Source organism: Lissotriton vulgaris, chromosome 5, assembly GCF_964263255.1.
Source record: "Lissotriton vulgaris chromosome 5, aLisVul1.2, whole genome shotgun sequence".
NCBI lineage: Eukaryota > Metazoa > Chordata > Amphibia > Caudata > Salamandridae > Lissotriton > Lissotriton vulgaris.
This window is the reverse complement of record NC_141693.1, coordinates 1625839675-1625866979: the sequence shown is the minus strand read 5'-3', so window position 1 is coordinate 1625866979 and position 27305 is coordinate 1625839675. Positions and strand designations below refer to the sequence as shown.

Here is a 27305-nt window from a genome sequence, read left to right as displayed (position 1 = left end):
CACTTGTTTTTTTGTACTGGGTTCTTGCCCGCGGTGGAGTGAATGAGCTGCATGCCATCAGCATAGGAAAGGATGTTGGTGTAATGTTAGTGAATGGTGTTGGCTAGAGGTATCAATGCATTGAAAAGGTTGGGGCTGAGCAGTGAACCTTGAGGCACTTGACAGATGAGTTTGTGGGTTTCTGAGGAGTAAGGTGTCTGGCTGACAGTTTGTGTTCTGTCTGTTAGAAGGAGCAGATCCAGCAGAGAGCAGGTCCTTGGATGCAAATATTGTGCAGATGCCTGTTGTGTATGGGGTGGGAGGCTGTGTTCAGTGCTACAAAGAGGTCCAGGAGAATGAGGGCTCCATTGTCAAGGATCATGCTGATGTTGTTTGTGGTAGTGCTGAGTGCAGTTTCTGAACTGTGGTTGAGTCTGAATGGGGACTTTTTTGTATCAGGGAGCTGGTGGTTGCTGCGGTGGTCAGTGAAGCATCAGTCTATTTGGTTCTCTAATACCTTTGCTGGGTATGATAGGAGGGAGATGAGTCTGTAGTTGAGAAGCATGGCTGGGATAGCAGATGGTTTCTTGAGCAGGGGCGTGATGGTGGTATATTTTCAGGTGTCCAAGGATGTGGTTGAGTCAATAAAGGCATTCATGATGGGCGTAAGTGCTTCACTGATTGATCGGAGGCCTTTGAAGAAGAGATGGTGGGCAAGGGTCATACGGTGTCCTGGGCGATTCATGGTAGCAGCAGGTCCATGTTGGCGGTGGTGGGCCACGAGGTCAGGGTTGGTTCTTCAGTTGTGATGGAAAGTTGAGTTGTTGAGGGTCAAAGTTGCTGTATATGGATATGCTATAGGCCTCCTATATTTATCCTAGACTCAGCCTGTTCTCAGTATTACCAAGTGGCTTTGTAAACAGACTTGGATGGAACCAGCATCTCCTATCTAGGCCACCTCAGTAGGCCTCATTGTGAGTCACATGGATGTTTATCTCTGTAGGAGCTACCACTCTCCACGACTCCAAATTTACCTGGTGTGGAAAGGCCTGTGGTAATAGTCCATGCGCCAAGAACCCAAAATCAGTGAATCACTTTCAAAAATGAGCCCTTTAATTCTGTGTCCAGCATGCATTCCCCAATTTGAGGTACAAAAACTCATGACGGCTTGTAACTGGGCTGGAGTGACGTGCTTGAGATAATAATCGCTGCCCCAGTATTTTCCCTTCAGTTATCAGCCATCTCACAACGAATGCCTATATGGTCATTCCTAACTGTTCATGTGCTGTTCTTTTCAAATGCTGCTATAATGTTTAACTGTTCAAGTGCTGTTCTTTAAAAAGCCGGCTGTTTGGTTGAATCACAATGTCGCCAGTAGTTCATGTGAGTAGACTTTGAAGAGACAATCTTTTTGCTCACATATTGCCTTCACTATGTAACTCATGGACATGAGACATTTCACAAAAGCAGAAAGAACCTAGGTCGTTCTAACTCAAAATATCCATTGAGGTCTAGTTTGCACTAAATCAAAGAAAGTGTTCTAGATCCTCAGTCTTCTTTTTCCAAAATAATAAAACTAAGCTGTGCTGTATAGCAAGTCTAGGTACACAGGTTTTTATCATACTTCAATATATATGTATATATAGATTGAAAAAGGCTTCTGCGAAGCCGAAACGCTCCTCTCTAGCCATGGGTTCGTGTGAGACCTGATTTAATAAAGAAAGCCATACCTTACTTCTTCTAGAACGTGCCTCCTTCAGAGTTGTAGTGGGATGGAGTATTCGTATATGTATACATATGTATATATATATATTATTTCAGCTCGAACACACCTTCTGTCTTACCCAGAAAAGACGAGCGTGGACCCAAGTATTTGTGCAGATTTTTTTATTCTGCCAGCTCTGCCACTACGCGTTTCGGGCGATCCCTCCCTTGATCACATGACATTCATTCATTCATCAGCACTTCAGGGGAGATGAATTAGAATTGGCACCAGCTCCAAGGCCCACTGGAGGGTAAGAATGGATTTAATTCAAGCATGTAACAGGGGAGCCCACTGCGGGCTTTAAATTTTAAAAGTTCTCTGACTATGGACTACAAGTCCCAGCATTAAAATAACACACCAATGGCCTACGTAAAGACCACTGGGGGTGTTTAAATATGCTGAGAGAGGACATGTAAGAGTTCCCTGTCGCATATGATAATCACCCATAACTAAGAGGCATGAGCCTCGAAATAAGTCGGGATTGGACAATTAACTTGAAAACTGATGCCTTTTCATCTTGCAAATAAAAACGGATTTTTTCCTCTGTGAGTCGTGTGCGCCTTCAATGCTTTGGGGCACCTTGGTTACAAACATATTACTTGTTTTTGATTTTTTCATTAATATCTCATCTAATACAAGCCCAATATAAGCCCTTCATTTTGCGGAATGAGTAAGCGCAAGGCAATCGGCTCTCCGGTGGGGGGGTAAAGGGGACTCTCAATGCTATCCTCACAAGAGCGTAGTCTCTGTTAGTCCACGAAATACAGCTTACTGAGAAGAGACTTTCTTTGGACTCGATTATAGAGCAAAAGCGATCTTCTATGGGCATCATAGCTATGTTTAAATCCCCTAATGTAGGGGCTCCCTTATGCCAAGCTAAGCCAAAAAGTGGTAACAATATATAGGGCTTAACCCCCGCCACTCTTTTGCCACAGGGGGCAGGCCTGTTAACTCAATTTATCGAGCTGTCAGCTGAAGACTTAAGTCCACAACAGATCAATGTAGAAGAGATTGAGGGGGACTCTGAACTAAACTCTGTGTCACCCGACGTGGTAGGGACGGGAGAGGGAGAGCTTGTTCTAGCCGTAGATCCATCTGCCGTAGAAATTATCCCAAGGGAAGGTGGGGAGGTGGTTATCCGATCCAACAGGGCCTTGAAAGTCAAAAGCACACCCATTGTGGCCACCCCTTTGGCTGATCCCATGGTTCCAGCAAATCGAACTAAGGGGGGTGTGGGGGCGCCACATGCCTAAAGCCAAATCTAAACAGATGGGTGTGCCCATAGCGACCAGGGCCAAAGAAACAGGGGGGCCACAGTTAACCTTCAGTGTCAAAATTGCGGGGCGGCGGAGGAACTGTGGTCTAGGTTGGAAATAATGTTAACTACCCATCTAGGGCCCGTGTAAGAGAAAATAAATGTGATAGAAGGTTAACTATCTCTGCTTCTTGCACAGAGCAGTATCCAGACTACTGTGTCTATGGGGCAACATGTTATTAGTGTGGGGGCACCAGAGGGCTCTACATGTTCTAAGGTAGGTACTACCCAAGAGAGAACTGAGGGTGGGAACCGCAAATGTGAACAGCTTGATGGTACAAAGGATGCTATAAATAAAGGGTTAACTGTGGGGCCTACCAATGGAAATGCCCCAAGACTACACAGTGCCTAGGGAGATAATAGGCATACAAGTGTGGGTACCTCAGTTAAATTCAAACTCTAACGTAGACCCCAGAAACACAGAGCGAAGAACACCTATACCTCATGATACAGCGCCAATATTAGCTGACCTCGCACAGTGTACTCCAGGCCTGCTGGTTTTAGATCTACCTCTGGCATCATGCCCATACACAGTAGTCTTGACAGGGGTCCCGGCCTGTAGCGGTGATAAAGAAGAAACCCTGCAAAGCCTGATTAATAAGGCGGCCCACTGGTTGAATAGAAATGTAGGTTTTAATATATCACACCATAGGCACATTCTAATGGTAAGAAGGGTGTCCTCGATTGGAAACAGCAGGAAGTGCTTTCCAGGAGACAGTGTGATTCTAAACCTAAGGTATCCAGGGCTCGTAAGAGATCTTCTCAATCAGTGCATGGAGCCCTACCAGGAGGAGGGCGGCTCAGGTATTAGAATGCTCTCCCTGGGATTCTTTTACAGGGACATGATGTGTGTAAATAACCGTGATGAACATAGGCGACATCTAGTTGGACCTGATCGGGTGGGCGGGACTGTCCCGCGAACTAATCGGTATGCACCTCTTTATAGTGTTTCAGCCCTAAATGAAATAGATTGACTGGCCAGTGGGTCATCAATTGGGAATGGTCCTAGATGGGAGAGCTTGCTCCCTCCCTAATGTAGGTGTAGGAGGGATAGCCATGCAAAGACTAACAAGTCCATTACACCCGCTGGACATGGAGAGTGCATTGGGCCAGGTCCCGAGGGGAATACCTGAGTACCCAATAAATCCCATAGTCCTAATATCTGCTCCAGGTTAGAGTGTCCAGTCGGCCCAAGACAGGGTGACATCAAGATAATTATCTGGAATATAGGAGGACTATCCTCAAAAATAAAAAAACATGACTGGTTAGCTTATATAAAGAAATTCCAAGTCATTTGCCTACAGGAAACGTGGGAGGTGGACAGCAGTGCGCTTGCTTTAGCAGGATATAAAATGTACTTTCTACCAGCACGCAAGGCAGCCTTTGGGAGAGCTAGGGTAGGTTTGATCACATATGTGGATTTGAGGTTACAGGGGAGGTGGGACAACGTGGGCTGGGATTCGTAATTTATGCAAGGGATCAGATATCGGAATAAGGATCAAAAGATAATCTTTATTAACTTTTATAATGTCATTGTAGTGGGACAGACCATAATAAGATTGGTTGAGTTGGAGTGCAGGCTGGCAGGAATACAAGATCAAGAGGCGATGAGGTTCCAGTTGGTGTTACTGGGTGACTTTAATTGCCATCTGTGCCCCCATTTGAAAATTAGCAGGGGGATTGGTCCTCATGCCCACTGGAAGAGAGCCTGCACTTGGAGTATACAAGGTAGGGAAGAGAATTAAGTAAGGTGTTGGGCATATACGCCCTCACATACACTATGGATTTGATTAGAGTGGGGAGGACAGAACGGTCCATCCAACTTGTTGGATTTCAAGTTTTGACATAGAGGTTAGTATTTTCAGTGATCACAACCCTCTGGTCATGTTGATCAGGGATCCAAACCCGAACAAGCATTCCTTGCAAATGGGGGCCGGTGGCATGATAAGTGCGACCGATCAAGGAAGGAGACTCAGATGGTCCCACATTAATGGTGAAGCTTTTTATAGAGCGTTAATTTCAGACAACGAACAGCAGATTTGGAAGTGTTTAGATTTAACAGTGGAGGGGGCAGATTTGATCAAAGTCTTTGAGGGTGTCACCCAACATATTGATGGCCTGCTTAGCAGTAGAACGCCGAAAAAGGGAATGGATGACCCAAGGTGGTTTGACCGTCAATGCTCCATTGCCCTGAGGGAACTGAAGTCAGCTTTAAAAACTGTCCCCAACGACAAAATAAAGGTGTCCTCATGTAGGGCTTTGTATAAACGGGCAACAAAACGATGTAGAACTACATTGCAGCAGCAGACGTGGGAGAATCTGAAGGAAGTGGCCGAGTCAAAGGACTCTTTTTGGAAAGTTATAAACGACCCTTGTTTCCAAGATGCAAATAAACCAAAGGTAGTAAGTCATATTCTACCAGAGTCTTGGTTTGAGCACTTCCAAGGCCTTTACAATCACGCCAGTACCAATGATTCAACAGATGTAGAGGAGGGGAGCAAGAGCACCACTCAGATATCATTTTCCCTGAGAGAGATAAAGGCGGTATCGAGGGCCTGACATGGAATAAGGCCCCGGGTCCCGATGGGATCTCACCAGACCTCTTCATGTGCCAGGTAGAACTTTCGGCGCCCATATTAACTAGAGTCATTAATGCAGCAGTGGAGTCAGGCATGCCAGCATCCTGGTCCACAGCTACAATTGTCCCTATTTTTAAAAAGGGAAATAAGGATAGCCCATTATGCTACTGGCTCATTACCCTTATTGGCGTGACAGTGAAAGTACTTGGTATGGTCATCCTCAATCGGATAATGGTTTAGGTGGATGAACACAACATAATCACTGACACTCAGTATGGATTCAGGCATGGACGGTCAACTGCCGATCCTTAATCTATATCTTTTGGTAGCCAAGTACACTATCGCCAGTCAAGAAATAGTGTACCGGGCTTTTATGGACCTGACAGCAGATTTTGACCAGGTGAACCGCAGGAAACTGTGGGAACTAATGGGGGCTCTTGGTGTAGATCCGGGACTGTTAAACATCCTAAGAGTATTGCACCGGAACACTACTGCCCAGGTTAGATATAATGAGGGGGGGAGCACCACTGACCCTTTTCCATGTTCTAGGGGAGTGAGACAAGGTTGCCTCCTGGCGCCTTTCCTATTTACCTCGTAAATAAATTACCTAAATTAGGCGCTTGGTGCTCTAGGGGCAGAAAGACTGTTGAATCTTTGGGGGTGGGTCGGTATGCCCGATTCCAGCATAGGTCGTGTGGGTGCAGCCTAATGGCTGGGTGGGCTGTTCTTCGACCCATTTTTTTTTTATATACATCCCACTTCCTGGTTCTAGTGGGCGTTCAGCCCCCACTTCCAAGATGACAGATTGGGGAAGGCCACCCAAAAAGGTTGGTTGTCAGAACAGGCTGCAACAGTGCCAATCCCTAGTATTGGTGGGCTTTTTGCCCTGGGGAGGATTGGTAATAAAGCCCCCAATTTCCCTCCCCATGGGGGAACATGTCTTAATGTCCCCTTTTTGTAGGGAGCACTTGGTCAAGCCTGGGAGGGGGTTCTTGCTTTCCAAGAGCCATCCTTTTTGGCCAGTGGGTAGATTCTTGCGTGGGGATCAGAGTCCTAGCATTAGTGGTTGGTGACATTTGAAAGTAGTGGGCGTAAAAGTTTAGTATGACTTATGTAGTGAGCAACACAAAGAAGCTTAATGGACAAATGGACAAAAACATAGTGTATTTCAAAGCAAATGTATTTAGTGACAAAGCAAGGCTTATAAAGTAGTGAGAACATATAGTCTTGTGATATACAAGAAATTAAAAACTGCCCTATATCTTACTGCATTAATGTGTTCAAGTTACTCTAATGTTCAAATTGTACAACACAGCAACGTTAGCCTTCTAAAGTGCATGCTTGTCCAGTGTCTTGCACTGTATGCAGCATCAATTTTGTAAGAAAATGCTAAGGAAGGACCCACAGCAGCTGACTGCAATTAGTCATACAGAAAGATATGAAGCCATGTCTTTAAGTGGGCTGAAAAATATGGGGCCTCTCTATAAGGGAACATGTAAAATACATTTCTATTATTTCCATAGTGTGCTACCCGACTGGCATTTTGGTTACTCTCTGAGATGTAATTGCATCAGATATATAATACAACAACTGACCTACACCAAACACGCCTCAATTATGATTGTCGGTGTCAATAGATGTTAGCTGTTTAAGATAACTGGATAACAACAAGGATGTGTTATGAATAGTGTGCCTTGAAAATGATTCAATTCTGACAATTCAATAGTATTGAGGCCTGTGTAAGGCAATCTGTTTCTCAGTTATGTGCCCTTTATGTTAGAAATGTATGGCCATGTTCTCTGCACATCTCATCTATCTGCACATCTACAACCACCTCTCTTTTCTCTTCAGACCCCTCTTTTCACTATTCCCTGAATGCACTTCCTAATATCTCCCTCACTTCATCTGTTCCAAAAATACACTGCAGTCACTCACACTGAAGCAATTTATTTAATTTAGCTTTTTTCATGCAAATATGTTGCTATCTGTTCTTTTCCTTTACACACAACCTCACAAAATTGGCAATTCTAACTGGAATACATGACCATTGTTATGAGTGCTCTGCAGAGAGGCTAACCCACTGCGTGGCACTCTGCTTTGGCATCAGCATTAGAGCTCTCAATCAAAGCCCCTCATAAACACTTGGCACAGCCTAAAGTATTCAAGAAATAAAATACAGAAACACAACATGATTAAATAGCTAATTCTTGATGAAGGCAAGATTAATACAACGTGAAATAAGAGAGGAGCTAAATTGCTGAAATCCATTGACTCACATTTTTTTAACACTCATTGTTTTTTCTCTAGCATCAGCATCAGAGCTCTCTAAGTCAAAGCCCCTCATAACAACTTGGCAGGGCTTACAGTATGCTTTGAAAAACAATTCTAAACACAACATGATTAAATACCTAACTCTTGAGGAAAGCAAGAATAAGTAAAACATTCAATAAGAGAGAAAGTAAATTGCTAAAATGCATTGCCTTAAAGATTTTAACACTCGTTCGTAAATCAATCCATGTTTTTGACATTAATGTTGTTAAGGGCATCAAGAGAGGGCCATACAGCAGATAAGTATCTACTGTAAGGCTAAACACATATCTCTTGCTTTGGTCTTGACTCGGATATTTGGGTCACATCACAAGAAAACAAGAACCCTGGCCTACTCGTCTTTTGGATCAATTTCGTGGAGGAACAAACACAGCAGCTCCATTTCTAACAGACTTTAATACATCGGTTTGTTTAGGGATACAATTGTATCTCGAAATAAATCAATTTAATGTATATGAAATTCATATTTCATGTCTATGAGAATGTGTAGGAATTTCAAGGTGGCCCAGCCCCAGAGGGTCTGGCTCCAGTCTAATCATCAAGCAGTGATCCACTAGAGACAGAGACCTTTGGAAAGGGGACATTCTCCTCTTTTCAATGGCATCTCTCCTACTACGATTGGTGCTTGGTTGACAGACATGTGCCCCATACCACTGCCCACAGTGAAAGTTAAAGAGGCTGAATGGTTCCTTTTACTTTCACTTTGTTGACTCCACCATGCCCACTGATCATCAATCAGGAAAAATATTTGGTTGCTGGGGAGGCTCATACCTAACAGCCTGAGCTGGAAATATAAACAAACATTAGCACTGCCATAGTAAGTAAGTAAGTAAAAAAAATTTATTTGTATATGATTAATTAAAATCTTTACAAAATTGAAAAGTATCCGTAGTAATTTTTGCTTTAACGTACAAACAAAAACAAAAAATAAGGTGCATAAAATTACAGTGATGTTAACAGTTATATGGTTAGCATCATAGGATTAAAAGTTCATATGGCATGGTTAAGTCTCTTTCTTATTAGGTCAAAGAACTTCACAACTTGACAGTTCAATTTAGTGTCGCTAGTAGAAAAGCACAATATGGCTGCCTGTCTGCAAGTCCGGACAGCATAAAAGTTAAAAAAAGGACGTAAGAGATTGAACCTTAGGTCCTTTATGCTAGGGCAGATGCAAATCACATGAATTATGTCTTCCTTGCCGGTTTTGCACATGCGACACTGTTGTGACGGGTTATTTCTCTCCCAAGGTGGAAGATGTGGAAGTATGGGAATTACACCAAGTCGTAATTTTAGGAATTTTTCTTTAACATTTATTTTCATGCCAATACTGAAGTACGCTTGTGGCCGCAGTTTTTCATAAGCTCCCACCGTTAGCCATCCATGTGCTCGGTTTGCTAGGTCTTTCTTGTCTTCTATCGCTGAGATGATGCTAGCTGATTTTTTTTGCTACTTTTTTAAAGGACAAGAGATCCATTGATGTTTCCCAGGTTTCAGTCAGGCCTAGAACTTTGAGAGAATCATATAAGTAGGCTCTCGGTGCGAGATTGCGGTGCCGAAGTAATTCTTCCCATAGGTTTGCACATAGAGATCCAGCATCTGCGTTGCGAATTTTATGCCAGTTTGTTGCATACACGCTCCGCCTCTCTAGAGTTTGTTTCAAGATACCGAATTCTAGTCGTATCTGAGCCGGGGAAACGTACTTGGGAAGATTGAAAATAGCCCTGTATGAATTGGCAATAAGAGTGTCCAGTAACGCCGCATCCTTACCATGGTGTGATTCACTCCCATATGTGAGAGTCGGTTTTAATTTGGCACTCAATAGATCGAGAAGAGGTTTCAGTGTCAGATCAGGTAATTTACCCTTCAATGTTTTTAGAGACATATAAGTCATTATAGCCTTCCCTCGCAAGGATTTAAACTGCGCCCTCGAGGTGTTATTTGAGTCCAGGATTACTCCCAGGTACTTATATGTGGTAACCTGCTCAAGCATTTCGCCATTCAAGTACCAGCGGGGGTTCTTTTTTTTCTTATAGTTCACAGTCATCACCTTTGATTTGTTGAAGTTTATTTGTAGGGCATTTTTTTCTGAAAAGGCATTGGTTATGTTCAAAAGATGTTGGAGGCCCATTGGAGTCCGACTTATCAGCAACAGGTCATCCGCATATAACAGGTTTGAGAGGATGATTTTCCCTAGTTTTGGTGCGTGATTGGAGCATTTGTCTAGTTGCCCAGGTAAGTCGGCTAAAAAAAGATTGAATAGGATCGGTGCAAGTAGGCATCCCTGTTTCAGTCCTTTTGTTGTCGTTATGGGTTTTGAAAGATGCGTTCCAGCCCCAAGTTTAATTTTAATCCAGGTGTTTGTGTGGAGCAGTATTAGGACGTCTAATAGGTGTTTAGGTATTCCCAGTTTGTCCAATTTCATCCAAAGTTTGTTTCGGTCCACGTGGTCAAATGCAGCTGTATAATCAATAAATGAAAAGAATAGAGATGACTTAGTTTCTTTTGCTGCTTCCATCAGCAGTGATAGTGCCATTAGATTGGTTGTGGTCCCTTGGCCTTTACAGAAACCCGTTTGGTTAATTGGCATGATGGAATTCTCAGTTGCCCATGATGTTAACTCCTCCAGGATAAGGCCAGCAAAGTATTTTGCCTCCACGTCTATGAGAGCAATGAGGCGGTAGTTGTTTGGAAGCCTCTTGCTACCTTGTTTATGTATCGGGCTAATGATTGAACCGTGCCAGGACTCAGGAAGGGTCTGTGTGAGTCTGATACTGTTAAACACTGGTGCTAAGGCTGCGCTCCAAAATTCAGCATCTGATTTGTAGAGCATAGGTGGTAGGCCATTCGGCCCAGGAGCTCCAGTTGGTCGCCCCCTTGATGTTTGTCGTTGGATGTCTGATGGGCGAATTGGCTTGGGCCCTGACTCAAGTGCTTTTGTTAAGTTTTTATCCAATTTAGCTTTATCAGTTTTTAGTGCATTCAAGGCAATGTGTTCCCCCATTTCACGGGGGTTTGTGGGGGTGTAGTGGTTGAGGTTTGCTTTTTTGTTATGTTTTGTAGGTATTAAAGAAGGTTTATTTGTAGTAACTTTGTCTATGGCCCCATCGTTGTTGAAGTGCTCCTGTAGGTATTTCGACCATACTTCTTCCGTTATGTGCGAGTTCTGACCTGGAAGGTCAGGATTCTGTATTCTTTTAACCATTTGCCAGAATCTGGAGCTGTTCTTCTGCTTCCCCTCGTGCACTAGTTTCGCCCATAGATCTTCGTTCCGCACTGCCATAGGTCTAGCATTTACGCGAGTTTCAGCTATTGACATTGTAAAGGACAATGTGAAGTAAGGGTCAGATACAAGTCTTGATGCAATAAATCCATTTATTCCTGAGGAATAAATGAATTTCAGTCCACTCAGTAACGTTCTCCTATAAAACATGCTTTAGAACTAGAACATACAATTGAGTGAAAACATTCTCTATATGCACGAGAATGCTAGAGGCAACCTAGTTACCAAGCAACACACTTCCCCCTCTGTACAATAACAAAAAGGAACACAACAAAAAATAACAATGCATAAAAAGGAAACTTACTAAAAAGAGAGGGAAGAAAAACCAAAGGAAAAAGTAACTATTGTTTATTACATAATCTTTAAGCCAAGTAGGAGCTCTTATTTCAAGGAAAGGTTTTTGATTTTGAGAGGAAATACTTAAATCCTCACCCAGAATAGGACCAACTGTGGACCCAGAGCTCTCACTCAAAGCTGAACCAGCCACAGGTGGATCAGATGGAACCACCCCATCCCCCTTCTCAACAACAGAAGGTTCCACAATAGTATTTTCTGTGAGGTTAGGAGCAATAGAAGAATGAGGATGAGATGCTACTTCTATATCATCTTCTATCCATTCTGAACCACCAGGACTAACACAAGTTCTATAAGATCGGAAAGAATGATCCATGCCAATTCTTTTTGAATTCCAAACCTCACCATTTTTTAATCTCACAGCATTTTGTAGAACTTCAACCACTTCTTCAGCATCAAAGAAGGCACTTTCTCCCTTGCACACGAATCCTGTTTTTTTAACCATAACCCAATCACCAACTTCAATGATGACCGGTTTGATGAACTGCTTGGCATTAAAGTAGTCTGTGCTTTTTCCATGAATGTGTTGCATTCTGTTCTCGTCCTTAGACCAATTGACAGCACCAGAAGGGCATAACCAACCAGGATTAGATTTGGATCTAGGTTTGCAGCCCCGTATAATAACAAAAGGAGGCAACCCAGTAGCTTCAGTAGCAGTCACACGATGGGCCCAATCAGTTTTACCAATCTGTGTAATCCAATCTTGAGAACCACTGGTAGCAATTTGAATTATACCTTTCAACACACGGTTAAACCTTTCAACCATATCATTCCCGCTGGTATTATACAGAGAAGTAATTCTGTGATTGATTCCAAGTTTTACAAAATAATTCTTAGCCTTGGTAGACACAAACTGAACTCCATTGTCGCTAATCAACGATGCAAGAATACCTTCAGAAGAAAAGATTTCATCTAAAAACTCAAGAACGACAACAGTATCTGCCTTATCGACAACCTTGACAGCTGGCCAACGAGAGAATATATCCATAAGTACAATAACATATTTCTGTAAATCATTACATTGATCTATTATAGGTCCCAAAATGTCGATAGCAATGGTATACCATGGTTCTTTAGCAACTAAGGTGTCACACATAGGGGGCCTGAAAGTCTTTAAAGACTTATCAGAGTTGCTGCAAGCTGTACAATTCCTGACTTCTTTCGGTTTCAATATCTAATCCTGGCCACCAGAACAACTTCTTAAGCAGAGATTTGGTTCTAGTTATGCGCGAATGACCCGAATGACACAATTCAATAATAAAAGAATGGAGATTCAGAGGAGGTACAATTCTCTCTCCTCTCAACAAAAATACATCACAAAAAGAAAGTTTAGATCTAACCTCCCAAAAAGGTTTAATCATATCAGGAAGACTGTCTTTACGGGGCCAACCATTTAACACATAGGACATTACCTTAGTCAGAGTTTCATCACTACGAAATTCAGTTACCCATTCAAAGTTGTCAATTGCAGAAAGACCCTGGTCATGAACTAATGTCACATCTTAATGTGCACATTTTTCCCCATGTGAACGATTTAAAATGATCCAGACCCCAGGTGCATGCTAAAGCCTCTCTTTCGATGATTGGATATTTTTCCTCACACTGAGAAAGAGACCTAGAGGCAAATGCAATGATGTGTTCTTTGCCTTTGGAATCTAACTGGGATAAAACAGCACCCAATCCTTTATTACTAGTGTCAGCAGTTACAATACTTTCGGCTGGAGGATCAAAAGTACTGAGACTGGTTGCACCAGCAATGGCAGCTTTTATAGCTTTAAAATCTCTCTCACACTCAGTAGGCCATAACAAATGCACATTCTTATTAAGCAGTTGGCCAATGTTGAAACATTTATCTGCAAAATTAGGAACATATTTTGCACAGAACTTCGCCATGCCTAAAAAGGATCTGACATCATCCTTGCTGGTAGGAGTTGGTGCATTCTCAATTGATGAAACCAAATAAGGTTTAGGTCTGTCACCATAACGATCAATGACATGACCTAAATATGTCACACTCTCATATGCAAATGTACACTTTGAAAATTCAATGGTAAGCCCTTTACTTTCTAAAATACTCAAAAGTCTGACGAGCCTAGAGTCATGTTCTTCCTTAGCCCCACCATAAATCAAAATATCATCTTTGAAGAATGTCACTCCTTCCACTTTGTTAAACAAGTGAAACATCAAACGCTGAAACACAGCTGCGGCCGATGCAAGGCGGAAAGGCATACGGGCAACATCCAAACGGAGATATGAATGACATGAGATGTTTAGAATCTTGAGACAAAGAAATTTGATGATAGGCTGATGAGAGGTCGATAGTGGAAACCACTTTGTTCCCTTGAGGCAACTAACCATTTCATTAATTTTTGGTTGGGGAAACCTGTTGATTATGTTGTTGGTATTAAGATGGCAAAGATCGACACAGAGTCAGATTTTTCCATTGGATCGCTTGGCGATAACAACCGGAGAAATCCACTCCGAAGCATCTATGGGATCTATTTCTTTTGCAGACACAAGTTTCTCAAGTTCTTTGGCTACATCATCCTTATTCAAAATAGGTACATTTCGACAACAATGAACCCTGGGGATGGCGTTCTCTTTAAGACGTATTTGTTGTTCAAAACCATATAAATTACCTAGATTGTTACTGAAAACAGAAGGAAACTATTTCCTCATATCTTCCCCCAATGATGAGCCTTCGTCAACAATTAAAACCTGCTCTTTGCCGTTGGGATTCAAAATAATATGCAGCAATTTCTGGTCTAACCAACTTAAAACAGGTGGGCCATAATTAACTACATACAATTTTCCCCGATTGCGTCTGTTCTTGAATTAAAAAACAAACCACTTGTAACCTATGAGATCAATTTTCTCACCACCGTAACCCTCAGGGTCAATATCAGGTTCCAGTAGATGTACAACAACCTTACTGATAAATTTACTTCTCCATAGCTTTTCAATAATGTTGTAATGCGACCCTGAATCAGCAATAATATCCACATTCACACTACCAATAAGCATGGTACAAACAGATTTGTTGGTACAGGCTACACAATCAATATTCAGCATCATGTTACTTCAAAATTGTGTAGATAAATCTTCATTAGAAATAATGTCAGTAGCATCAGGAATAGAGTTGTCCATACTATCCATTGGGCTATTCATATTGGTAACATACTTAACTTTGGAATTCCTTCTTTTACAAACTATTGAAAAATGGCCGATTAATCCGCAATTGGAACATTTTTGCTTAATAGTAGGAAAAATCTTACTATGAGTAAGATGATCAGAACTCCCACATCTCTAGCATTTAGCATGCTCTTTAGCAGTAGGTGGTTTATCCTTAAATCTGAAGAAACCCTTATTGTGATCACTAGATACGTTCATTTTACCTACTAATGCTGCATCTTGGTTATCATTTTTTAAAGCCACTGCACAGCAACCAGACATTTCTGCTTTCCTTACAATGGCCAGTATGTCATCCAAAGAGGCATCACCATTCACCACCAATTAGTCTTGAGTTGCAGGATTAGAGGTATGCATGATGACCTGATCTCCGATAAGATTGTCATGTAAGACTCCAAATTTACAATCAAGAGATAATCTTTTTAATTCAGAAACATAATTATCAATAGTTTCAGATTTAGCTTGCTTCCTCTGAAAAAATTGATATCTAGTGACACCTATGCAAACTTTGGGTTGAAAATAGTTATCCAATTGCATCAAAGCGATTTCAAAAAACATTAAAATCTCCAGAAGTTATGGTATTAATCAGTTGATGAAAAGCTTTGAGACCAATTGGGCTAAGAGCATGCAAATGTAATCTCTTCTTTTGTTCAGGGGTCATCTTCTTGGCCTCATCAACTGCTTCAATGTAGTTAACAAAATAAGCTTTCATTCAGACCACTTAAGAGGAGGCTCAACTCCAGTGGACCAGTGGACCAAAAAGGTTGAGGAGAAGAAATACTGAAATTCGGAGTGTTGACTGATGTTGTACTTGAGCCCTCTGAAGTCATGATGGAAGATGCAGTACCGTTAAATAAAACTGAATACGATGAAGTTCCTCTCACGCAGTGTAGAACACAAAATATAAACTTTCAAAATACCTAAAATAGGAGATGCAGTTGAAAAATGCAGAATCCTTCCAAAAATTCAGTCGCTGGTAATATTTCACAGGACTATGTCAAATCGGCACAAAAACAGCACCGAAACTCAGTTGCTAGGCAACAGTTATATGCCTAAAAAAAATCCAAAATGGCTGATTAAAGGTCAAGCAGCGTGACCCTTGTGATGACGTTGCTCTGCTGGATAAGAATTAGCAAAGCGGACGGAAGTCACACGCCTCTCACGTTACCGGGATTCCAAGATGGAAGGCAGGTAAGCCAAAAAGCTACGGAACACAAAGGAAACTTGAATAAGGAGATCCCTCAATGGCGTCCACTTCCTATGTTTCGATGCAGAACCGATTTTCTCAAATAGACCCAAATAGAATCCAGGTAATTGCCAGAAAAAGAACGAATCCAATGTCCAGCAAGGTTGTCAGAAATCCAAGAGAAAGCAGCAAAGGTGTACTTAACACTCCGCTACGGTACCAAAATATAAACAAAACATAGAATAATCATCCAGTGCAATTTCCTGCATACGTAGGTTCACAGCTCCTCAGGTCCTCGTCGCCAGTGAAGTACGGGTCAGATGCAAGTCTTGATGCAATAAATTCATTTATTCCTTAGGAGCGCCTGTGGATACTACCGCATCTCAGTCCACCTAGTAACGTTCCCCTGTAAACATGCTCTAGAACTAGAACATACTATTGTGTGAAAACATTCTCTATATGCACAAGAATGCTAGAGGCAACCTAGTTACCAAGCAACACAAGACAATGCCTTTTATTTATGTTTTAAAAACCAAAACATAAATAAAAGGCATTGTCATTTACAATGCCAATAGCTCAAACTTGCGTAAACGTGGGACCTATTGCATTGTAAATGTTTGTTTTGCTAGATAGCTGTTGCAAATAAGTGAAAGATAGATGACAGGATACTTCTAGTTGATTACATGTAGATTTATTGTAGTATACAGCTGAGTACACAACCTCGCCAGCTGACCAGATCATCAACTGACACTGGTAAAACACTCTATAGCCACCCTCCATATTTTCTTTTATCTTCTACCCCAAGAGCTTATGTGTGGGGGAGGGGAGCGAAGGGAGCTCAGATGAAACAATGCCTTGCTATTGAAGTGGGAGTGCGGAGAGCGACCAGGAGTAGCCTGCTGGTAACTTTTTAAAGAATACTTGTTAGAGAAAAAGCACAGCTTCAACTCGTGTGTGAGAAAGACAAGAGAAGCAACAGTTAAATTATGGAATGCCCGGTTACTCACCGGTAATACCCATTACTCCGAGTCCTGGTCTCCCCGTCCCATTCCTGATACATGAGCAGCTAGTCTGCTCTACAGAACCCCTACCTAGCTGAGCTGTTGGCACTTCCCCCTAGGATGACGTCACCATCACGTGACTACAAAAGGGGGAAGTGCCAGAAGAATAATCCTGAAAATACCAAAGACAACAGAACGAAACACATACAATCACCCACAGAAAACCCAAATCAGGGAGGGAGGGAAGGGCTCAGGAATGGGACGGGGAGACCAGGACTCGGAGTAATGGGTATTACCGGTGAGTAACCGTGCATTACCTCCTCGTCCTGGTCTCCACGTCCCACTCCTGATACATGAGCCCATACCCAAGCACATGGTGATTGTAAGAAGAAAACAGACCAGAAGTATGCCAGAAAAACAGGTCCATTTTAATCAAATCAAACAGTACAAATCATAAATCAAGCACTGCAGACAGGACACTAGTCCCAAAGGCAGCAGAGGCCGCCATCCCCAACTCCAGACGATAATGGGCAACAAAAGTGTGGGGAGAAGCCCACGTAGCAGCATTGCAAATGTCTCGCAAAGAGGCACCCCTGAACATGGCCCAGGAGGACGAAACGCTCTGAGTCGACCGACCCTGAACAGTAGAAGGCAGGGGACATTGGACCGAATCATAAGCAGAAACCACTGCGCCCTTGACCCAACGAGACAAGGAGGACAAAGATGGACGAAGCCCAAGACCCGACAGGCCGTAGGTGACGAACAGGGAGTCAACCTTACGGAAACCAGCCGTACGCTCCAAGTAGATGTGGAGAGCCCTCAACACATCCAAAGAATGGAGGAGCTCCTCCTCAGGAGAGGCAGGAGCAGGAAAAAATACAGGGAGAACAATATCCTCCTGACAGTGAAAAGTGGAAATCACTTTAGGGAGAAAAAACTGACTCGGTCGGAGAACGACCTTGTTAGCGCAGAAGCGCAAGAAGGGGGGGGAAGCCATCAGCGCACCAATCTCACCAACCCTACGCCCAGAGGTAATGGCCACCTGGAAGATAACTTTGGCAGAAAGGAATTTCAGGGCCACGGAGTCCAAAGGCTCAAACGGGGGACCCGTCAAAGCCCGTAGAACCAAGGGCAGATCCCAAGGAGGAACAGGGGAACGGGAGACAGGACGTTGAAGCAAGAAACTCCTCAGAAGGCGAGCCACCAACGGGGACACAGACGAAACAGAGGAACCCCGAAAGGCAAGAACGGCAGCCCACTGCGCCCGCAGGGAAGAAACAGCCAGTCCCAAGACAAAACCATCCTGTAAAAAGTCTAACACCCGCACTGCCTCACAGGAGACAGGAGAGAGATCCCTCCCATGACACCAGGCGGAAAAATTCTTCCAGTGACGGGCATAAGACTTCAAGGTGGACGGACGCCGGGAAAGCTGAAGACACTGGGCAACCTCCAATGAGCAACCCAGACCCAACAAACTCAACCTCTCAAGTGCCAAACCCCCAGCCGGAGGCGACGCAGGGTGGCAAGACTGAGAAGAGGAGCCCGCAGGGGGGAGGGAGACAGGGGAAACCTCCAATGAGGGCAAACGGCAAAAGTCAGCAGCAGGGGAAACCAAGACTACCGAGACCACTCCGGAACCACCAGGAGAACCTCCGCCCGATCCAAACGAATCTTCCGGAGGACCCTCGGAATCAAGGCAAAGGGAGGGAAGGCAAACAGCAGACCCCCCGACCAAGGAATCGAGAAAGCATCAGTCGCCCAAGCCATTGGAGACGGAATGATGCTGCAAAACAGAGGAAGAAGGGCGGAATCCTCCGAGGCAAAAAGATCCATCCAAGGAAGGTGGAACCGAAGGACAATCTGTCTGAACAGATCCGGGGACAGACAGAGGGACACCGAGGAGGGGAACACCCTGCTCAAAGTATCCGCAGGCCCATTCTCCTTCCCCGGAAGATAGACCGCCGTCAGAGACAACAGATTCGACTCGGCCCAAAGGCCGATCTCCCGGGACAGGAGAAAGAGAGAATGACACATGCCCCCCAGGTGATTCACATAGGAGCGAACCACCTGATTGTCTGTCTGCACCGAGACCGCCCGACCCCGAAGGAGAGGAGCGAACCAAAGGAGAGCAAGCCAGACCGCTCGCAACTCCTTCCAGTTCGAGGACTGTAGGGACTCGAATCGGGACCACCGACCCTGACCCTTGGAAGAACCCAGAACAGCCCCCCATCCCAATGCACTCGCATCCGTGGACAACACGACCACAGACTGAGGGGGAAGGAGATCGAACCCCCCGGAAAGGGAGAGAGGAGACAACCACCACTGTAGATCCGCCCGAATCCCCGGAGTGACAGGGATCAGAGTCTCGTAGTCCAAGGAGGCGGGATCCCAGTGAGACAGGACATGATGCAACAGGGGGTACAGATGAAGCCTGGCCCAAGGAAGGAGATGTAGAGTGGACGCCATCTCCCCCTGACTCCGCAACCAGAGACGGGCAGACACCTGCGACTGGGAAAGAAGCCAAGAAAGGTGGCGAAACAAAGTCAACTGGCACTCCTGGGAGAGGAACACCATGCCCAGGTCCATCCGGAAAAAAGCCCCCAGGAACTGCAGGGACTGAGAGGGCACCAGGGAGGACTTCCGGTGGTTGATAAGGAAGCCAAAGGAACCCAGCAGATGACACACCTGGGCCACATCCGACAGAGCCTGCGAAAAAGAGGGAGAGACAATCAACCAGTCATCCAGATATGGAAACACCAGCAGCCCCCTGGAATGAAGAATACCCACCAGAGGGGCCAGGAGCTTGGTGAACACCCTGGGCGCAGAGGACAGGCCGAAAGGCAGCACCCGGAACTGGTAGTGTTGGGTCTCCACAGCAAAGCGCAGAAAACGCTGGTCGGCAGGATGGATAGGAACATGCAGGTATGCATCCATCAAATCCAGGGACGCCAGGAAGCCACCCGGAAGGACCAGAGGTAGGATGGACTGGAGGGTCACCATCTTGAAAGGGCGATGGACGACGAAGCGGTTGACACGCTTCAGATCCAGAACAGGACGAAGATCCGAAGTGTCCTTCTTGGAAACCAGAAAGAGGATTGAGTAGCAACCCTCGCCCCTTTCCAGCGGTGGAACCTCCACAATAGCATTTTTCCTCAACAGGAGTTGAACACCTGTCAACAAAGCCACTCTTCGCAAAGGAAGACGGGGCAGCGGAGTCCGAACAAAACCCGGAGGAGGAGGAGAGGAAAACTCTATCCGGCAACCCTCCGAAACAGTCTGAACCGCCCAGACATCCGGAACCGATAACCACTGGGCGCGGAAGCACTGGAGTCGACCACCAACGGGCAAAGGCAGACAGTCATTGTGAAGAGGAGGAAGCGGTAGTGGCAACACTGGCAGCGGCCCGGGGCTTGGCACTTCCAGGGGCCCCCCGGCCACGACCCCTGCCTCGAAAGGGCTGAGAAGCGCCACGAGCAGGAGGCCCAAAAGCGCGACGATAACCAAATCCGCGCCCCCGAGCAGGAGGACGGACCGGAGCCACCAGCTTGCGGTTCTCCGCGGACTGCTTGACCATGCCCTCCAGCTGAGGACCGAACACTTTAGAACCTTCAAAAGGTAACTGAAGTAGGACCAACTTCTGTGAAGAGTCCGCCTTCCAGGAACGCATCCAAATATGACGCCGGGCAGCAATGGAAGCACCAGAAGCGGCGGCCGCCGCCCCCAAATTGTCGAAGGAAATGTCCGACAGGTAACGCACCTGCATCTCCATCAAAGACAGAAGAGGAGTGGCATCCTTGCCGTCGTTCAGCAGAACAGACAGAGACTGGAAGTCCTTAAGGAGCGACTGAACCATATAGTTGGAATACGCAGTCGCCCGGACAGAGAAATTAGAAGCAGCATAGGAACGCTTCACAGCCCCTTCAACACACTTATCCACAGCGTCCGCAGGAAGGGCGTCTTCAGAAACAACCAAACCCTGAGAGGGAAGGCCAGCCATCAAATTGTCCACTTTCACAGACTGAGGGAACTCATCAGCAAAACCCTCAAGAGGGTAACGTCTGGACAGGAAACGAGGAAAAGAAGACTTGTCCACCTCCTTCCATTCGTGAGACAGCACATTGCGCACTGCACCATGCAAAGGCAAAGAATCCGGAGCAGGCTGGACATACTGTGTAAAAAAGTCATCCTCAACAACAGCATCCGCAGGAGGAGAAAAACCCAAGTTGGACCTCACATGGGCAAACAGGTCAGCGAGCTCAGCACCCTGAACAAAATGACCACAGACACCCTCATCCTCACCAGGATCAACGTCATCCTCAGGAGCATCTTGTGGATCTAAAGACACACGAGGCACCTTGGGAGGAGGCCCAGCCGCGTCCCTAGCCAGGAAAGCAGCAACCACAGCCTCATTAATAATGAGGCGCAGGGCATCAAGAGAAGCCGCAGAAGAAGAAGCATCCGAATCCATAGCGGAAGCCAAAAAGTCCAAACAACACTCCCAACAGGCGCAAACAAGGACAAAAAACATCCCAACTAGGACCCCAGATATAGCCGAGGACCCGAACACCTGTGGGAGGAGAAAAAAACCAGGCCGGTATAAAAAGCCCAGCCAGCCGCCAAAATCGCCCCTTAAGAGGATGCAGGACACCAAACTCCACAGAACAGCCCCTGCCCGCTATAGCAGGGCGAAAAAAGGACCGGAGAATGCCCAGGAACGGCCGCTGGAGCAGACCAACCCAAGTCAGGTGAGCATCACGAAGCACAAATAATAAAAACGGCCGCTAACGCGAGCCGCGTGTAAAGTAGTGCCCCCAAACAGAGCCGGCTGCTAACGCGAGCCGCGTGAAAGAAAACGGAGCCAGCGCGGGGGAAAGGCAGCGCATTAAACACAGGCGGCCGCTAGAGCAGGTCGCCACAAAAACAAAAGAAAACAGCCAGGAGACTTACCAGGACACAGGAAGCCTCCAAACAGCACAGCCAGGAACGCGGTCGTAGACTGCAGAATAGAAAAAACAGGATGATTCTTCCGGCACTTCCCCCTTTTGTAGTCACGTGATGGTGACGTCATCCTAGGGGGAAGTGCCAACAGCTCAGCTAGGTAGGGGTTCTGTAGAGCAGACTAGCTGCTCATGTATCAGGAATGGGACGGGGAGACCAGGACGAGGAGGTAATGAGTATGAATCACTTCTTGGCAGTGACTCAGAGCTAATTACATTTTATTAACTATGCTTGAACCACACCCTCTGTTAGCGTGTGCTGCAGAGATAAAAAAAAAGTGAAAGTGTGGTGCCCATGGAAGCCGTGCTGAGCCGCGAAATACTCTGCATTGTGAAACAAGGTGGGGGGGGGGGGGGGGGGGGAGGGGGGGGGGAGAATGAAAAATTACCTTTTGCCTTGTTGTTCGCTGGGCCGTCTGCTCGAAAGCGGTGATGTACATGGGCCCCTTGTCTTACATGCTTCATTGCTGCCTGCTCTAAACGCCCTAGGGCTGAGCTTTAAATTGCTGCCCCCGCTCTGAGCTCAGCTGCATTTTCATCACAAAGCACCTAAAAGTACATAGCTGAGGGGACGGCAGAGACGCAGCATGTACTTACAGTTTGCTGCTGCCCTCACTGTAGGCGTACGTGCAGCTAGGTCTGCAATCCGTACTCACACCAAGCCGACTGCTGTGGGAGAGAGAGTGATCAGAGGTTATGATATACAGGCAGTGACAGAGTTAATATAATTTTACTAACTGCACTTGAAGCGTAGCGTCCATTAAGCGTGATGTGCCGAGATCTAAATGTGAAAGCACAGCGTCCATGAAGTGGGCATCGTGCTGAGCTACGAAAACACTACATTGTGAAACCAAACAAGGAGCGGGGGCACACAGTGGGCGGGTGGCGGGGCGAGGGGGATGATGATGGGGAGGATGACACAGATGTGCATGGAGCACTGCCACAAGCATGAAGCAATGCAATAAACACAAAAAAGTGTTTGCAGAATAACAGTTACGCTGTCTAAGTGTAACAAACCTGTACTTGGTCGGTGCTGCACTGGCAAAAAACGGAAATGAAGTTTTCTGCCTAAACCAATTAAACAGCAGCAAAGAAGACTGGCACTGCACTGAAAAAATAGTAAGCAGCAGGTGGGAGCTACCTCAGTTTACAGAATATTGGGAGGATGACATTTTCATGGTCACTGCACTGTATAATTAGCAGTGTCGGGCAGTAATTTTACCAGGGTGGAGGGTGGTGGGCCACACATGCACACATACACCTCACTCACACCCATTTATCAATTCATTCATTCACACAAGCACACACACCAATTCACATCACTCACTAATAAATAGACATACATTCCTCCATACACGCACCAAACATGAAAACAATCACATAAACTCACCTCAACTGCAGCTCTCCAATGGGAAAGCCTTGGAGGTTCCAGGAGAGCTAGGACTGCTACCTAGATCATCCTATGAGGGAAGGCAGCAGTCACAATCTCATCACAGAGTGGGATGGGATCAGTGAGACTGCTGACCCCACCCCAGTCTGTGACAAGGTTTCACTGATTGATACTCTACCCTGGGCACTTCAGGGCTTAAACCTGAAGCTCCCAGGTCCAAGGCAATCAGTGATGATCCCCCTCTCCATGAGGGGGAGGGCCTCGAGGCACTTTTGCCAGGCTGTGGAGGTCATGTCAACTGGGCTGTGAAATCCTCAACTTGGCAAAGTTCAGCTCAGGCAGCTGAGAGCCGGCACATTTAGAGCATGTCTAGAACCTGACTGCCTGACCTGAACCAGAAGACCCTCTCTGTCAGGCTGACATTTGTTCAGCCAGAGAGACACTCATCTCACCTGGAAAAAGGTGGGGTGGCTTGGCCCCTCAGCCCATACTGATGCCCCCCTGCTGAAAACATGAACATCTCCTCCTCCACATTTTAGAGGTTAAGAATAATCAGTATTCTGTGAAAATACAGTGATGTTACATCTGTTAAACAGTGAAACAAAGAATGAGATAAATGGGACTTGTGGGAAGGCAAAATCCACTCTTTAGGGTTTCTCCTACTGCAGGTGGCATATTTATTCAGTTCACTGTTGTATTGTTTCTGTACATCTGTGCTGGACCTATTTTTAAATTAAAAAAATGGGAATTAAGTTGGTCAAGCAGATGCACCTCTTTGGTCTCTTTGTGCACCCATTCAAACTATAAGTTTTTTTCAGCACATTCACAAAAAAGTCCGCCCACCATACTAATGTGCCCTCAAGTGTCTCCATGACAAATGTCTCACTTAAGTAAGTCCTGAAATGTTATCAGACTTCACATTTTATTCTGGGACAATGTGGCATCCTATAACTATGAATTTAATTTTGTTGTGAAATCATGTCATCTTATGTTATGTTGTGCATGGTGCCAACACGCTTTTCATAGATACCAGTCCTTGCACCTTGCATTCAATGTTTATGGCCTGCAGTGTAGGGCAGTTCACCTGCTATCAATAATGACTTGTTAGAAATGGGTACTGATGTGTCATAGGGTTATAACCATTGTGTGTCTCTGGGTAAATTTTATAGTAGATATTAGCCAAGATTTTCATGAGGCAGCTATTTCATCAATCAGTGAAAGAATAAAAGTCTATTATAGTTTTATGATTTATCTACAGTGTATAAACCTACAAACCTATACTCTATGCAGGCAAACTGGAAAAAAACAAAAAGTAGAAAACAATATATTTCAGTGACATCTCTGTGCAACAAAACTCAAGCAAAATATTCTTAGACTAGTCTTTCTTGCTACTACCATGTTAAACAAATTTACATTGAGTTGGCCCCTTCAGAAATAAATATAAATGACTCATTATTTCTCACTTTCTTTTCTTTTAATTGCATTTTAATTTATGGTTGTGCATGTGTTTATCAATGTCTATATAATTATTTTGATTAGGGTTATTTCCCTTTCAGTGGTGTTTTATCATTTATTATGGGTGCAAACATAAAACAAGATCTCTTTGCACTATTTCAATTAAGCGTTTTTTTAAATACCCTCACAATGAGCTATTGTTTTGACACCAGGATTTTTCATTATTATTCCAATAATAGTATTCTGTTGCATTACATTGCAGTTTTTATTTTGTCATATTATATTCTGATTCAGGAAAAGCCATTACCCAAAATGTTAAAAGAAACTTGAACCAGATCCCTTTTCGTAGAAGCGATAAGGTGTGCATGTCATAAAAAACAAACTATGCTCCGATAGAAAGCTGCTTAACTCTTATACTTCCCACATTTTGATTACTTCTGTGTTTGTTTTTTATTAGTCTAATTGGTTGCAGGTTAATTTGAGTAACTGGAGGTAATTGTTATCAGTGTATTGTATCTGGCTGTATTTAACCTTGAACTGGGTATGTTATCCTAATTGCAGTGAGATTTTAGAAAACATGTACAGGAACAATATCTACCGCAGGCACGAGTAGCGTCAGCGAGACACAGCATCCCACTGGTGTTTTTAGGGTCCTGTGCTTTGGCGTTTTCCATGGACATCTTTGTGACTGAACCTCTAGCACCCATGAGTGTCAGCCTTCACATCAGAGTGCTACTGGGGGGTATGTTGGATCCATGGCAGCCAAGACAGTAGGAGGTCATCCACTGCCATCGCAAAGAAGGAACAAATGTGTCCTACTTCCAGCTTAGTGACTAGTATAAAAAGCCAAATTCTGGGATAATGGTAATTCCAATCAGTGTATGTGTATCGATCCACACCTGTGCACTGTGCTCCTTTGCTTAGATGGAACTTGATATTCCCTCAGATTTATTAATCAGTGACTTACAGTCAAAATCATTATTCAAATTAGAAAGTGGATATCCAGCATGCACTAAAGAAAAATGTTATCTCTTTCAGGTACCCCGACATTGACCGCCGCAGTGTGGATAGCTGTCAGGATAGAGTACGACAACAATGGGTAAGGAGTGCACACTGTCTGCTAACCTCAAAAGACTGATATGTAGTTAATACATGTTAAGCTGAAAACTCCAGTTGACCCGTTACTCAAATTTACTGTGGATGAGGCATATGGGCCTTGGGTACTTATCTGCTTTGGGTCATCTAAACAAACAATAGGAATTTTCACTGGTTCAAAGATGCCCACAAACACCAGTAACCATCTCAAGAATGCAACTGGAATCAAATGAAAAGTTATTAATGGTGTTTATTAATTGTGTGTATCTAATGGTGTATTTATTTACCACAAACTAAACATGATGCATATGGAACTATATATAGAAATTCAATATGCTAACAAAAAAGGACCCAGCTGACCACATTCGGTGATGGTAAACTGCATTTTCACACAAACAAAAAGAATCCTACTCACAGTGGACAGGGAGAGTGTAGACCACGGATGTGGGGGACACTCAGTGTTTTGTAAAATACCCCTCACACACCAACAGGTCCCTTGGTGTCATGCTTCATCATCGGGGTCTTCGCACCCCTCTAACGGGATGCGGCGTGCTGCGACCTGCGACTACGCGGGAGAACTGAAAGGGTAGACTATGTGTGGTGCGTGGGATGGAAGTGATAGGGTATTGTGAATGTGAGTGGTGGGGTATGGTGAAGGTTTAAAAAGTACCTGGCTCGTAGGTGTCAGGAAAAAACTTTATTCACAACCTCGGGCTGGTACTATTAAAAGAAGTGCAGTGTGAGGTAGTTAGTTGTCGTGATTATGGACATTACCTCTGGTGTGCGTCGACAGGTTTCGGAGCTTGTGCTCCTTCTTCAGGACGGGGGCACAACTTCCCCACCTTACTCACGTTTCTCTATGAAAAGTGTAAATAACTAAAAGTGAAAGATTATTTACAGTGATAAACTAAGGTTATAATGTGCCTACAGCGGTATTAGTCAATGCAGTTGCATGACCTGAAAGGACAAAAATAAAGAATACATTTGGTTGCCCGAATGGGGCTGGCTCAGACAGGTGCAGTCACCTGGAGCACCAAACGATGCATTGATCCTGTAAAGAAAAAAGACATACACTACACACAACAAAGATGACACACATTAGGTTAAAAAAGCCCTATGGACGTACTCTTTATGCAAAGTTTTCTGGCTTCATGAGCATTTCAAGAACGTCGGGGTTGGTTGCTAGATTCGTAATCTATATGGACAAAGAGATGGTTTCAGTACTTTTTACTCACTGTTTGGGTGGAAAATGGTGATTTTGTTTGTCTACTCAATACTCACAGAATCGGGACGAGATTACCTCCGTGTTACCCCTTTCGCTGCTCCGCTGGTAATGGCTCTCAGAGTGAGCCCTGTCTTATATAGGCCTAAAAACACTGATTGGGTGACTGG

General features: G+C 44.6%; 1 protein-coding gene across 1 annotated transcript in view; it reads left to right on the top strand.

The window, feature by feature from the left end:
- Positions 1-27305, top strand: part of LOC147716860 (vasoactive intestinal polypeptide receptor 1-like) — a 631302-nt gene that overhangs the window by 344241 nt on the left and 259756 nt on the right. The window contains exon 9 of the mRNA XM_086919813.1: positions 25857-25917. Coding sequence (XP_086775939.1) covers positions 25857-25917 — 61 coding nt within the window. The remainder of the gene's footprint in view (positions 1-25856; positions 25918-27305) is intronic.